Source organism: Anguilla rostrata, chromosome 4 (genome assembly GCF_018555375.3).
Source record: "Anguilla rostrata isolate EN2019 chromosome 4, ASM1855537v3, whole genome shotgun sequence".
Lineage (NCBI taxonomy): Eukaryota > Metazoa > Chordata > Actinopteri > Anguilliformes > Anguillidae > Anguilla > Anguilla rostrata.
In genome coordinates this window covers 25,328,710-25,344,333 of record NC_057936.1, presented here as the reverse complement: position 1 = coordinate 25,344,333, position 15,624 = coordinate 25,328,710, and the positions used below count along the sequence as shown (strand labels likewise).

At 43.8% G+C, this 15,624-nt stretch overlaps 2 protein-coding genes across 5 annotated transcripts in view; one reads left to right on the top strand and one right to left on the bottom strand.

Moving 5' to 3' along the window:
• The window catches only part of ncanb (neurocan b), a 136,226-nt gene extending 135,453 nt beyond the window's left edge, over positions 1 to 773 (top strand). For all 3 annotated transcript variants that reach the window (XM_064331757.1, XM_064331759.1, XM_064331758.1), the window contains one exon: positions 10 to 773. In XM_064331757.1, the coding sequence (XP_064187827.1) occupies positions 10 to 128 (119 nt within the window). In that variant the 3' untranslated portion in view covers positions 129 to 773. The remainder of the gene's footprint in view (positions 1 to 9) is intronic.
• A 12,325-nt stretch (positions 774 to 13,098) lies between these two features.
• The window catches only part of hapln4 (hyaluronan and proteoglycan link protein 4), an 8,783-nt gene continuing 6,257 nt past the window's right edge, over positions 13,099 to 15,624 (bottom strand). For both annotated transcript variants that reach the window (XM_064331753.1, XM_064331754.1), the window contains exon 5: positions 13,099 to 15,521. In XM_064331753.1, the coding sequence (XP_064187823.1) occupies positions 15,154 to 15,521 (368 nt within the window). In that variant the 3' untranslated portion in view covers positions 13,099 to 15,153. The remainder of the gene's footprint in view (positions 15,522 to 15,624) is intronic.

Genomic DNA, 15,624 nt, shown 5'->3' with positions numbered 1-15,624 from the left:
TCTCCACAGGCCGGAGATCTCACCGTTACCGCCGCCATCACCACAAGGCCCGGCGGGAGCGCAGGAAGCACAAGAAGCACGGAGCGGGAGGCCACCGGGGCGGAGACCAGGAGCACGGCCACTTCTGAACCAAAAATGCCCTCGCCGCCCACACCCCACCTCCACCCCTCCCCACCCAGCCCCGACCCACCCCCTCTCCTGCTCCCAGCCCCGACCCACCCCCTCTCCTGCTCCCAGCCCCTCATCCTGGCTCCGGGGAGTCAGGCCGAATCATACTCAAACCTGAGGCTTGGGAGAGCACCGCTAGGCCTCACAGGGACAATAACAAACACTTTATACACCCCCCCTCCTCCTTCATTCCGTCTGTCACAACTCCTTTTGCTAATTCAGCTCAGACCAGGGCTGCCCAGTCCCGTTCCTGGAGATCTATTGTCCTGTAGGTTTTTACTCAAACCCTAACAAAGCACACCTCATTCACCAGCAAGACATCTTCTGGAGCTGCTAATTAGTAGAATTAGATGTGGCAAATTAGGGTTGAAACGAAAGCCTGTGGGACTGTGGATCTCCAGTAACAGGATTTGGCAGCCCCGGCCTAGACCCTGGTTTACAGACCTGTTTCTCCTTTACTTATTGTTCAGCTTGTTCTGTTTCATTTTGGGTTTTTGTTTTTCTTAATTGTTGAGGGTTGGATTTAGTAAAGCTAACTGTAAATATCCCCGTTCGTTAATGCCGTGAACAAATAAGAGTGATTGGGAAATACATGGTTTTTCACATTTTGCATTGATGTTTTACATTATCATGTGTTCATGGACATTATTAGCATTTTCGCGGGTTCATACACATGGATGTAATCCCTGGCTCGATTCTTTTTGGTTTGCAGAGAAAGCCATTTCACTGTTTGTATCTTTCGTCTCAAAGATATTGGAAGTCATAGTTTTAATGACTTCCAAGTAGTTTTTTGTTTTTTTGGCTTTGCCAGGAATTGCTTTCCCAAGATATACTGGAGACTGGATTGGTCTTCATATATAGATCTGTGGTGGACTGCCCTGCGTGTGCAGCTCTCTCTAGTGGTAGATCATTTAATCCACAGCTGTGAGATGGATTTACAGTCTCTCTTGTCTGCATTTATCTTTCCATAGTGTGTTTGTCCTCTGACAGGGCTCTTATGTGACTTATGCCCACTGAAGGGAATTTGTGCTGTCAGCTTCTGTCAGCCAAAGCAACAAATTCTGGGAATCGTCACCCTTATGCATACCCATGCACACACACACACACACACACACACACACACACACACACACACACACACACACACACACCCGCCACGTCATTGGCAGCCCAACTACAAGCTGTTCCCAGCAGCCTTTGGGAAGAACTCTGCACTCTGCAAAATTAGCTTTCCGTGCCTCGGATTGGGTAGATCGGTGATGGGGGAATGAAGTTTGAGCAGTCTCCCACAGCGTTGCATCCTGGGAGCAGTGATCTGCTTGGCATTCCAGAGGGTATAGAACTGAAGCTTGGTTTGTTTGAACAGAATTCTGAGAAGTAAATAAGCACTGGTATAGATTGTGGGGGCACTGTAGCTTAGCATAGGTAACTAGCTTCACCCCCCTAGGGACTACAGATTGAAATGAACTGTTTGGCCAACTCTGGCATTCTATGCATGGACGCAGTTGTTTGCATGTTAATTGGTGTGCACTGTCGCATCAGCTAAATTAAATAAATTAATTCAATTTTCAAATAAATGAATAGGGGTTCTGGATGGCCTGACCTGGTGGTTCTGGGGGGCAGGGGGGTGGAAGATGGTCCTCAGAGATAAAATCTCATGGGTTTGCTTATGGGAACCAGCTGCCTTGTTTTTAATTTAAGTATGTCTTTTAGAAAGAGATTCTACCTGCTGACTACAAGGCCATGCCAGATGTTCAGCTGCACCAAGACCAGGGGCTCATCCCAATCACTTATTTTATCCGTCCTCTTCTCCTCGGTCCTTGTCTGACCCAGGAGTCGATGGAGGTCCGCCATCTTTAAGAACATTCCAACCCGTTAAAAGATCCTTGAAGCAACTAGGAGCGAGGAGCTAGGAGGCCTCCGGTGGATGCTTGAGCAAGGATACAAAAGTATTTTTTGGAAGGCGTGACATATAAATGATCGACTTATGGATCCACCTCTCCACATCTGCCATGTCTGTAACTGACTTGACTTGGCTTGACTGAACAAGGACCTTCCATTTGCCTAATACACGTTTCCTCGATTCCTTCGTCCTTGCATCCTTCCCTTGTGCCCCCCATTGGTTGGAGCTAAGGAGCAAGAAATGAACGAGATGAAAGGATGAAAGGTGGTAAAAATAAGTGATTGGAATGAGCCCCAGGCTTTTTTTTTTTTACCCCTCTCGGAATGTCTTTTTTTAAAGCCAAAGCGTGCCCTTATCTCTCAGGCTCAATTCCCTTGACGTTACGTTACCCTGCTCCCTCTGCCTCCTCACCCATAGCCTTTCTCCATCTGGCTTTATCCACCTTGTCAATGACAAAGAGGAGGAAGGTGTGACACAGGCCTGCGCAGTATCTCTATTCAATTTTTTTTTTTTTTTTGTTCTGTAAGTGTGGCTAATTAATGGAGAGGTTATCGTCATGGTCCCTGCCGCTCACCAGGGCAACAGTGGCTTTACAATGATGGGAAAGTGTCCCGGGGTCTGTCATACCTGTCCCCCTCAGGTGGGATGCTTTTGAGGCGCCAGATAGCTGTCGATCTGACGCCAGCTGCTTAAGAAGCAAACATGCCAAGGAGGGCAATGGAGGGTGTCCGATTCGTTCAGATTGACATTTGCAGCCGTGTAAAATTGCGAAAGCAGTGATGTACAGCAGCCAGTGTTTCTCACCCTGCCAAAAGAGGCTGTATGTGGAAGAGAATAAGTGCTATCTGCCAGCATCTGAGAACAGACAGAGCTGTACAGAAAGTTCTAGAAAAAAACAGCTTCAAAGCTGTGAGGACAAGGCTGATAGGAGTTAAAGGTCTTGGAAATGAATTGCCAGAGTTTGATTTAGGTGTTTGTTTCTGTATGTGCACATACTGTATTTGGTTACCAAGACTTCAAACTTGTGACATAGTATGTGAGGTAGCGTGTTAGCTCGTTAGCTCGTTAGCGGTTCCATGGTCGTCCCCAGTCCTTGGTGATGCAGGAGTCTGCTCCAGCGGTGCTCCCTGAGGAGTCGACTCCCCGGCCTGTGCCGCGCGCTGTGAGGACTGGTGTCTGTCTTCGCTGTCCTGAAGGAGCGCGGTCAACGGCAGCCCCTCCGCTCTCCCCTCATCTGCAGTCTTCTCACGGAGACGCGGAGTCCCGGAGAGATCCGTGCCTTGGCTCCCGCCCCTTCCCCCCCAACGGCAGACAGACGGTAAATGATTTGGCCGCTAAATCGTAGGCATTAATTAGGGAAATTAGGAGCCGAGGGGAGGCTGCTCACAGCCACCAGGCAGCGCTCCTGCGAGAGCGGCTTATAACCCCTCCGAGACTTCCCGCTCCGTTTTAATTCGATGGCTCAGTTCGCATTACCTAAAGCTCGGGGTTCATTTTTTCCATCTGTAGAACGCGGGGAGTCAAAAGTAAGTTCATAATTATACACTCCCTGTATCCTTGAAAAACCGTGGCTGGATGTAGCATTGATTCTCTCACAATTTCATCGGTTAAGTTGGAAGTCGATGCGGCTCAGGGTGAAGTGACTGTAATTGCGGTGGGGGGACGGAGAGGGTGCACTTAGGCTGATGTGACGTCCCTCAAAGGTTTCTGCAAACAGAGCCGCGCCGGCTCAGCCAACGTTCCGGAGGGAAAGTCGATGAGCCAGACTTGAGGATTTGAGTTTCACCTCCTTTTCCCTCCTCGCCGCGTAATGGAGGTGAGGGAAGTAGGAGGTAAACAGAATCAGGAGCCGAGGTGCGGCCTACGCTCTCTGCCCTCTATTTAATCAAGCCCCCCTGCATTAGCTCCACACATCCATCAGTGACCGGGAGCGCTGTTTGGTATGAGCGCTGTTTGGTATGACCGCTGTGCACATTTCCACTGTGTTATCTGCATTAGAAAAGCGTCAAGGGGACATCAGTCTGAGGGGGCCGGCGACAAAGCGGGGGGATTAACATGGCGGCCCAGCCAGCCGCCGAGACATTCCAGCAGCACGGATTCATCCTGCTGCTGCTGCTGCTGCTGCTTTTAATGTTCAGCCTTCTGACCATATAGTCTGAGTGTTCAGTGCTGTCCACAGAACACGTGACCTCATTTGCATAACGTGCTGATAAGAGAATCTTGTCCATTTTTGGGCACTAATGATCACGTGTCCTCCACTAGCCATCCCATGTCAATTAGTTATTGGTAGGTAACTAATGAGCGTTTTGGTAGGGAAGTTTTTACTATTGTCTTTTGTCGTTTTGCTGGGAACATGGTGCTTTTGTCTCTGGAGGGCATGGTGCAGTTCTCTCTGTCTCAGGCCCACGCAGACTGTGGTCTGCTCATTTGTGTCTAGCCCACACATAGACAGCACATTTATTTTAACAACAATGTTTTGTCAGTTGGCTGGTAAGAGAAATTGGCAGCTGGAATTGATGATGCTCGCTCTCTAACGGAAGTTATGTGTCACAACATGTGTTTCTCTTCAGTTGTTCTCTCCAGAGCTTTCTGGGAGGCTTGTAAGGGAAGTTAGTGTTGCTTTTACCGGCTTTATTTTTGTTGACAGATACAGATTTGTACAAATGTGCTTTAAATCTGTTGTACAACAGCCTCACATAGTGTGTGTGTGTGTGCGCTCGTGCGTGTGTGTGTGTGTGTCTGTCTGTCTGACTGTCTGTGTGTTTGTTTGTGTTTGGAGGGAGGTAATTGGGGAGGGGGTGGTGTGTGTGTATGTGTGTGTGTGTAATTAACAGCAAGATTTCGCCCTGTTTTAAATATGTCATGTCCATAGCAGAGAGACCTAAATCCATCAATCAGGCAACTCCTTCGGTGAGTAATATGTATTCATGACAATATGGTGTTATGCAATTGGGTGTGCATCAGTCCAATTTAAATAATTTGTTCATATTATTGTTGTTTATTCCCCCAAATAGCCCTGAAAAGACTTTGTCTGGAATGTAAACATTTCTAAGCACATGATGTCATGAGCTTGTATTTATTTCTCCTGTTTTATTTGTTAGTTTTATGTAATAATTTGATTTATTTTAAGTCCATTTTTGATTACTGAAATATAGACAACAAAACAAATACCTTCACCAATGAAACGCCTTTCAGGGTTTAAACCAGCATTAGTTCCCGAGACAACTCGACAGTTACCAAACAAAGCCAGGCGTGAGACTTGTATGGGGATCTGTAAAGCATTTCTACTCTCTGTGATGTAAATACTCTGTGGGATTTTTTGAAATTCTTTGAAATCTGGTTGTGTTTGTTCCTTAGACTCTATGGACCACACTCACATGGCCCTTTCAACTATACCCAGATCACCAGACAGAGATGTCTACGTGATGCCGTATTAAAAGGAAACACCCCTAGCGGCTCATACAGTAAATTGATAGATTAAACGTCTTATACACTGTTGAATAATGTGTGAGCAAAGAAGTCAGAAAATTGGTAGGAAAGGCCATGTGAATGTGATCTCTAAGTACTAATCAGTATTTATTGGTGTTCTTATGAATTACAGTCCTGTCATTGTATCATATTATTTACAAAAGTGAAAAACAATTCATCATTAAAAAAACATGATTGGATCAATGACGTCATTTAATGGCCATGTCTTGTTCGTGTTTTAATTTGAGGTTGTAGATTTTCTGTTTGTAATGTACAAATTTAGGGACTTTCACATTTAGGGATTGTCTGTAAAGTCCCATTCACTACAAAATAAAGGTTCTGCATCTCATACTAACCTACGAGCACTCATAGATAGAGCCCTACATGCAATCAGATGGAAAATAACTGATGATGTGTGATCAGATTAAGAGTTATGATGCTCTTAATTTGATAAATTGAGTTGTCATATCTCCTATTAGATTCTGTGTCCCAAGATAACCAGCTAGTAATTAATTTGTCATCTAAAAAATCTGTTGGTGTTGCGCTTTTTTTAAGAACAAATAAACATAAATAAATTTTGGTTCCTAGTGTTAGTATACTCTTACGTAAACATGAACTCCGCAAAACTTCAATAATGGTGTTTATGCTTTGGAGTGCTGCAGGGTGGCAGTACTCTTCTATGTCTTTCTCTTCTCTGGAGTCTGCACAAAGACGTGAGAGAAAGAACAGCTTTAGCACAGAAAAACCGGGCAGAAGATCTCTGCTCGCACCTGAAGTTCGCGAACAGAAGGGAAAATCAGCGTAGGTGGCGTCCATTTTTAATCAGTTTCTCCCCGTGTTTGTTTCGGTGATTTTTTTCGTTCTGTCTTCTCTCCCGGCGTTTGCGGCTTCCATTTGTATTCCGTGTCCTCCTTGTGAATCCTGAGGTGTACACGGCCTGTCTTTGTGTCACCGCTGAGTGGACACGACAGGCGCTACCTGTGAATGCTAAGCACCGCCGCATCCAGCCTCAGCACTCCGAGACACAGACATCAAGCTGCTCTCTGAATTCACAGCATGGGTGCGAACGCAAGATGACGGGCAGCAGAAGTCTGCAGTGCTGTTAGCGTTGCACGTTATTGATTTTTACTCTGCAAAGACAGATGACTGCAAAATATCTCCTTAGGATTTCAGTACTCAAGGTTGTTCAGGTTACTAACAAGTTTGGTAGTTTTAACACCAACTTGCAAGATAGGTGTTTTTTTTTAAAATTGCAGAGCCAAGCAAGCATTTCTATTGTAGATAACCAAGTTGATTGTCTATAAACTTTTTTAAATTCCTTTTTACGTACATTTTGGAGCAGATAATTATCACATTTCACATTTTTGGTTTTAGACTTTAGAATTCATGATAGACAGGTATTTTACAACTGTGTGTGTGTGCGTGTGCATGTGTGTGTATGTGTAGATATAATCAACATTTGTCCTCACAGTTAACTCGAAAACAGTTTTGACGAAAATAATCAAATTGTGTTTGTGAACTGAAAAACAAACAAGCTGTATTTATACTGTATATACATTGAGCTCAAATACAAATGGTCTTCTTGGGGTTTGTTTTCGCTTTCAGTACGTCTCAAATCAAATTAAGGCTGGAAGGATAAACTGTCAAAACAGCTTTGCAAACTGGATGTAATCATTTTCAATTCTTTTTGCCCGACCATAAACTGACCTTTTGGCAATTCTTTAATAACTCCTGCGCGCTTGCTGTAGCATCACAAATAACAAGCCAAAAAGACAATAAAGACTCAACTCCTTTGAGTACACAAATATATCAAAAGTACCAGCATATTATCTTACTTAGAATATCTCCTCTCTCTTTTATTGGCTTTCTCCTGCTCAGTGTCGACTTTTTCTTACGTGTTGCGGACGGTGTGCTATAAAACTGTAGTGTTTGAACACTGTGCATCTCTGTATTGCGTCTCTGATTTAAATAAATACCAAATAAACAACATTTTTAAAAAGCTTTTTTGAAAGAAAAGGCCAAACCCGTGTGATGTTTGGTAAGCAAGTGAAGTGCCTGGTCTTAGAAGGCCGTTCTGTCACCATATTTGCGTCTTTGTGGCAGTAAAAAGAGCTATACAGATACATCGATTGGATTTTGTTTTGATTAGTTTCGCTGATGAGTGTGGTGGCAGTCCCACTAATACTCAAAAGGGAACCATGACCTCCTTCGGGATAATGGTAGGTCTGCCTTCACACTGAACGCTAGGGGCTCGTTCCATTAGCTTAATTTCATCACCTTGCCTCCTTTCCTCGTGTCTACCCATCAGTGGACGTAAAGAAAGGACACGAAGATGGCAGAATGGAGGAAGCATGTATTAGGGAAATGGAATGTCCTTCAGTCAGGTGTCATTTTCAAGCCACATCAGTTACAGACGTGGCAGATTGGGAGAGGTGGATCCAAAGGTTGATCATTTATAAGTCTGAAAAAAAATACTTCCTTGCTCAAGCATCCTTTGGGAGCCTCCTAGCTCCTCACTCCTAGCTCCTTCAAGGAGAATTTAATTGGTTTGAATGTCCTTAATGATGGTGCACCTCGATCGATTTCCAGGTCAGTGAGGAGACAAGGAGACAAGGATGGAAAAATAACCGATTGGAATGAGCTCCTGCATCCATTCTCTGAGAAGAGGTTCAGAGCCAGCCCAAGCTTCAACAAGCTCATGGGGATGGTCCAATCAGGGCTGCGGATTGGGTGTCATGTCAGCATAATGATGTCTGACGTGGCTGGTTTCTGCCCTGCCCCCTCCTCCCTTTTTTCTGGCTCCCTGGTGAAGCGGCAGACGTTCCCCAGGCAGAGGCACATTCCGAGCTCTGGGAGACCGAGCGTGTCCGTGGCACGTGTCCGTTACACAGCGAGAGGTGTCACCGCCCTCATATAAACTCACAGGCTCAACTGTACATGTATTTTCATTCTCGCACTAATATTTCACTGCGTGTCAGTGACCTGCAGCTTGTCCGGTTGTGTGGAACTCCAGTCCTGGAGGGTCGCGGTTTCTGCTGGCTTTCGGTGCGTTTCAGCAGGAGTGATTCATTTCAGCCATTGGTTGGCGAAAAAGTCCACACACCTTGTTCTCAAGGCCTTATTTGGTTGCTGATTGAAAGGAAACCACAAACACCTACAGACACTGCAGCCCTCTTAGAGTGACGTTAAATGACACAGAACACTGGCACATTGGAAGATCCAGACTGTATGGTGCTTTTCCTAGACAGAAAAGTTGTATTTTGGTTAAAAAAATAAATAAATAGATAAAATAAAAACAGCAAGGGCGAGGGATGGAAATTTTCACTTGAGCAATCAGCTGCTGTGATGAAGCCCTTTCAAAAAAAAGTCATTTATTGGCTAGAGAGTCCTCACAGTTTGTTCTCAAAGCCTTAATTTGTTGCTGATTGAAAGGAAACCAGAAATACCTGCAGACATGGCGGCTCTCCAGTACTGAAGCTTTAGACCCTCAGAAATGAAGCAGCTGTTTTGTTGGCATCACCAGGTACCTCCCAGGAGCAACACAATCTGCCCCCAGTGGTGGAGTCTAGAACTGCTCTTTTCTGTAAGAATGAGAAGTGAGGTCCAAGGTCAGCTTTGAACCTGGGCTTCTCATTCCTCCATAGATTTCATATGCAAAGCCTTTGCTTTACCAAACCTTTACTGTGCTTCACTAGCGAACTAGCCAAGCTACACCCGCAACATATGCACACCATGAAGAATAAAAATCCCATTTTTACATTGTGCTGTATTGCAAACTATTATGTAAAGAGAGGTATTGTTTTTAGTCATCAAATTAAAGACTGAGGTCAATCAACTGGCTCTTGATTGGTGAAAGTGAGGACCCATAGCCACTAAAACTAACCATTCTGTAGATAATAAGAACTCGTCGACAAAACAAATGACAACAAGCCAAACCTGCATTGTGTTAACAAGTTTAAGGAAAGAACTTAAAACACATGCATTCATCAGCCTTAATTGAGCAAGAGATTGGTTGGAACAAAAACCAGGAAAAAACAGGGCTCCCCCAGGACCGAACTTGAGAACCACTGGGTTAGATGCTATGTAAAAATGAGGGGGCACTCACAACTTCTCTGTGTTGCTTGGTCAGGTGATAAAACAATAAAATGTGGAAACTAAACTTTGGCACAGTAGATGGCTATGGCATTGGGCCTGTTTATTTTTGCACCTTCCAGATGTTCCCTGAATTGCTTTTTGGGTTTTAGTAGAAAGCTCCCTCCTTGTGTGCTCGCACATTTTCATAATTTAATAAACATGTTAACATTCATGCCAACGTGTCATGCAAAGTGTGCAGAGCTGAGGTATTATGTAGAATTGTTCCATAAGTGTAATTTCCTGTAATCCACTCAACACACGGTCATATTCAAAAACCCAAGCTCACATGAATGTCACAAACACCCTTCATAACAATCCCTGGAAGGTAATCATGGACAGTCATTAAAAATGCTGATTATTTCCCAGTGTTTATATAATAACTCACAATTTACCTTAGTTGGCCTAAGAGGCTCTTTAGTGTGGAACAGCATAATTCAGTTTCTGGGGGAAAAAACACTTGCATTGCTTTGATGCGTCACAAAAGGTTAATATGTATTTTTAATCCACTTCTAAAGATAAACTTCAAACTGGTTTTTTGATGAAAAGGGTCTGCTAAGCCTTACAAGTGCACTGCTATTAACAACGCTAATGATGTTTGCACAGATGGTAAACAATCAAGTACTAATGGCTTTTACAGGAGTTTTAGATACAGAGCCAGCAAAAAAAAAAAAGGAAAGTGGGAAATGTGTTTTACTGGCTGGTATTATAAAACATATGCTGGCCCGGATTCAAGTGTCCGTTGTTTCTCTGTGGTGTTTCATTGACTGATGATGCAGACAAATCTTCATTCATTTAGAGTCATCCTGTGTCTCTGTACAGTGGAATCTTCTTAATGTACGTGCCCAGGAGCACACTCAGTAAAATGTCCGGTGTTAAATCAACTCGTACAGGGTACACATGATCCCCAGTGGACACGTGTGTACTCTGTTAAGAGTTGAAATAACACTGGACATTTGACTGTGCAGATATCCCCATTTCCTTCCGTTGATTCTCTGCATTTATTTCAGTCTCATCTCTATTAGTCCAAAATTCGCCATTTGCTGAGGGATCCTTCTGGGTTAAAAAAGCGGCGCTTTGACTGCGCAGCTTCTCGTGCTGAATATTGACACTGCAGGCGTAATCCCCTCTGTAATTCCCTGTTAGTGGCCAATCTGCTGTGTGACATGCCTCCTGCTTGGCTGAATTTCTGCTGCGCTGGGCTCGTTTTCTGACTGCCTCCCCGAACCCTCTTTGTCACGAGAAACAGCACACATGCAAAATTCACTGCTGGAGAACCTATTTGAATTGTGTTGTTACCCTCCTGCCTCTCCTGGCCCCACCAATCTGGAATGTTCTGAAACAGTTCAGTGAGCAGAACCAGCGTGCTCTCTCTTGATCTGCGCAAGTGACAGCTTCCAATTGCATCCTAACAGCAGGAAACATATTCAAAGCAAAGGGGGGCTAAATAAATAACTAGAGAGCAAAGTATTTTGGAGGCTTGGGAAATGCAGACACTACCAAATGCTCTGCTGGTTGTTAAATACTTTACGGTACAACAATTTCATATTTTAAAAGGGGCAACACATTTTGCATATGAATGTAATTGCTTTTCACTAAACACTGGAACAGTATAGATTCGATTTTTCAATAGTGATCTTTTCCAGTATATATTAGGAGTCCTTCGTAAGAAAGTGTGTTGTTACTATGAAGGTTTTAATAGCCTTTCAGTTTTTGCCGATTCAATAAATGAGGAATACAGATTAGTTGTTAAGTTGTGGTTAATAAGATGCTTAATCAAATTTTCCTTATCTGAAGTAATTGAACCAAAAGACAGAAGCAGCAGCACCCAAATTTAAGGGAAAGGTGTCAACAATAAATAAATAAATAAATAAATAAATAAATAAATAAATAAAATAAAAAATAATTCTAATAATATAGAACTCATTTGCTCATCTGAATTGGTTGACAGGTAGCTGTCAGCAGATGTCAAATCAGGACAAGCCTTTAAATAGTCACTTCATCAGAGCAGCTGATTGAGTATAACAGAAATCCAGCAGCCACCATGGAGCCCCTGGGAGCCCCGGGCTGAGCAGCACTGGGCGTTGGCTCCTCACTCACTGCTCCTGGTGCCTCGTCACCATGGTTCATTTTGGATCCCCTGACCACCCCCCCCCCCCCCCTCCCCTCCCCTCGGCTGTCGTGAACCCTCTTCCCTCACGGGCAATTATTTGCCGCCGCCTCCTGTCAGAGGCTGATAAATGAGACACAAATGAAAGCCTTTGTGATTTGATTGTGCTGTATTTACTCGAGGAGTCCACTCAACTGCTACAGGGGTCACCTTATTTCATTTTCCACCGAGAGGAAAAAAAGGAAGACTGATGGAATGAGAATGGGGTTTTTGTTTGGTACAGCTCTGTGTCAGCTTGCTTCTCACTTTCTCTCTCTCTCTCTCTCTCTCTCCTGCTCTCCCCCTCTCTGTTGCTCCAGCTCACACACTGAGAAAACAAATTAGTCTCGAAAACAAGCAAACCACATCCACACAGTCTTGTGTCCCATGGGCTTTTGGTGAATGGCTTAGATCTAACCACACACTTCTCTACGCTTCTACTCCAGACACCTACAGTAGATGCGCTGTTTATAAAGATATATGCTAGGGCAGTAGGGAGTAGAGCTGCAGACCCCCCCCCCCATAAAAAATCATATTGCAATATACAAAATACATGGGTGAAGACTTATGCTGTTTCCACAGATCTAAGCATCAGACAAATGCCCTCCTGTATCATGAATGCAAGCAAGCAAATGAAACAAATTATTTCCAACATGATTTTATTGAATTCATTGCATTATAATGCACATAAATGTTTTAAATTCCTGGATTACTCATGTTTTCGACTTAGATACTACCAAGTCAAGGTAAAGTGAAAACTAACTGATTTTTTAAAAAGGAGTACCACACTTACACTTTTCCAACAGATTCGTAAACATTAAGAAAGAAGAGAAAAGTCTGTGACATGCTCTCGTAGAGAATTAATTTAGACTGATTCCATAGTTTTCCTGTTGTAGCAGGGTGAGTGTAAATGTGGCAGAATCTTTCAAATCAGAAATTGCACACATCCATACCACAACTTATAATGATGGTTTTGTGATATATCATTCACCCTTGGTGGAGAGGCAGACCAGATAGCTTTATTTGTAACTTTATAACTGTTATTTGTGGTAAAAGTTTAATAGCTAGAGTTTTGTGTGCAAAATACAATACTACTGTAAAATGAATAGCCCCCAGTGGTGGTATTTTACCATCAGACTACACACAGAAACACAGTTTATGAACTATGAACTATAATTCATAGAATAAGAGCAGCTATAAAAAGGTAGGACAAATATTAGCATGGTAAGCTAAACTGTATGTACAATGAACATTTTAATTGACCACAAGGCAGACAGTGTTTTCAATATGAATGGAAACTTTATTATTATTTATTTATCTACTCACACAGTAATGCCAGCGACTCTGTTGAAAAGGCAATAAGAAGTGCAACGCTGTCATTCCATTGTTACTACAATCTGTTATACAAAGAATGGCATTCATTATTTAAATGACACATCACAGTTTAATGTCTATGCATGGAATTCTGTACATAAAAACAAAGCGCTGAACACAGCTGTCACTCAAGAACAAAACAAAAAATGAGTGAATGCTAACTGAAATATCTCAATTCATCACATGTGATTGTGAAATGAAAAAGGCTCCCTGTCTTCAGTCTGTGAACTGGTCTGTTCAGCATAAGTGCTTAGTGCTTGTTCTTGTTCTTACATGGAAGTCAACATTTTTGATAGCAGCTTCTCCTTAAATGTCTGTACATGAAACAAAATAGTCACTCATCTTACTTAAAGTAAGCTGTATAAGGAATTAAAAGAGGACAGTATAAGCAAAATACTTTGTATATAACATATTACGTTAACATGTTATACTTATTACAGTTAATGCCATGTTTTCTCTCACAATTTCTTCTCTATAGCCTACATGTGTTTACATCATCTGAACCCAATACTGCCAAAATAAAGTAAGCATCCATTGTAAACGGCATTTACAGCCAATTGTCTGCTCTTCAATAACTTTGGGTTTATCCCCTGGCTGAATTAAATCGATATTGTTTGTTTATTTAGAACTTGGGAGTTGTATTCATTATTGCTGTTGCTATGGAAATGACATAGTCATTCCAGCTATATTGGCACAGCTGCATGTTCACTGCTGTCGGTACACAAACGCTTGCCACAAGTACAAAATGTGCCTTTTAGTAAAAAGAAGAGGTTGAAATTGATGTGTTACATTCTCACACCACAGTTATAGAATGAACCAGAACATCTTTTGACTTTCAGAATAGCGCTATGATTGTGAAGTAGTCTGGAACATTTGCATTACCTACTGAATCTAAAGGTAAAGTAGCATTACAATCAGATCGCAGGCAGCTAAACCACTTGCCTCAAAGCACAAATTTGATCCCTAAAAATGTAGAAGTGCAGACAAGATTCTGTACATCGCGGTTGTACATTACTACTGCTGACGGACCACTGATTTTAGGATATAAGGTGGATAGCTAACAGCTGAATATAAAGTGGCTCTTTATATTGTGGTTGCTTTTATTCAGTTTTGCCTAAACTTCTAAAGCTAGCTCCTGTTCAAACGTGCTTACGATATTAGAATTTAAACCGTTTTCATAGAAGTGCGAGCATGCTGCACTGAGTGCAGAAAATCACGACGCAGCCAACCGGCCGACTACGAAAAGCCACATTTCCTTCTAATGACGGGCCGGCGGACCCCTCTGTGCAAAAGCGGCAAATAAACGGCATCTTCAGAAAACCAAACGCGCGAGCAGGACAGCCGCGGCGAAAAGCTGGAGCTCGGGCGGGAGCGGGGCAGAGGAGCGGGGAGGAAGCACTTCAGCGGCTCGTCGCTTTCTCATAATCAGACCGAAGAGGGCCGTGTCTGACGGGCTGCATTTGTTAGGAGACGTGCAAAAATCATCTCTCCGTCTCCGCGCTAATTAAGGTTTTCGCAGAGAGTACTCGTGCATCCTTTATTTATCTATCTAGTTTTTTTTATTCATTTATTTTTTTGAAGGGGTGGGTTAGCAACAAAAATTGACACTTGAGGCAAAATCCTGCCTCTGCCTCCATGCAGTAGGCTAGATAAAGTACAAGGGCAAACAATGCACCAAATGAAAGGCTTTCTAATCTGATGCGTCTGGTAGATGCCAAGCTGTAATTTTAGCCTCTTGTAGAGAGAGCGACTCGCACAAAATATGACTGACATCTCATATTTTAAAAGGGAAGGGAAATCACGTAGGCAAAATTGCTCACTGATTTAACGCTGCCCTACTTTCCTTACTGACGAGGTTGCAAATGAGCTTGTCCTGTCAGTCATTTCCACACCAGCCATTGTGCTATTGCCATGGGGACGGTAACACACCCCCGCCCCCCTCACCCCCACCTCCTTTTATTTAGATGCTGCTGGTCCCGTTGGTGGCGGCGGCGCCAACGGCCTTCTTCGGCTGCGGGGTGGGAGGCGCGGCAGCGCCCTCTCTGTTCTTGCGGAAGCAGTAGATCCCGTAGAGGCGGAACTTCTTGTCGGGGAAGCCCAGGTTGCGGACGCCGGGCTCGGGGCCGCCGCAGCGGGCCCGCGGGTTGACGATGGGGTAGCGGATGCTGCCGTCCTCCAGCCAGCCGGCCTCGCAGCGGTCCAGCAGCTGGATCTTCCAGGCGGCGTACAGCTGGCCCACCTTCGCCACCGCCGAGCCGTCCCTCTGACACGCCTTCGCCGCCTCGCTGTAGTTCACCTTCTTGAAGCGCTTCAGGAAGTACACCCGGCCTGGAATCAGGGACAACGGAACAGCGACGGAATGCTGGTATCGCACAGAAACGTACAGAAGAGCTCCACCAATTCCAGAGTACATTGTTTACAGTAAAATCAG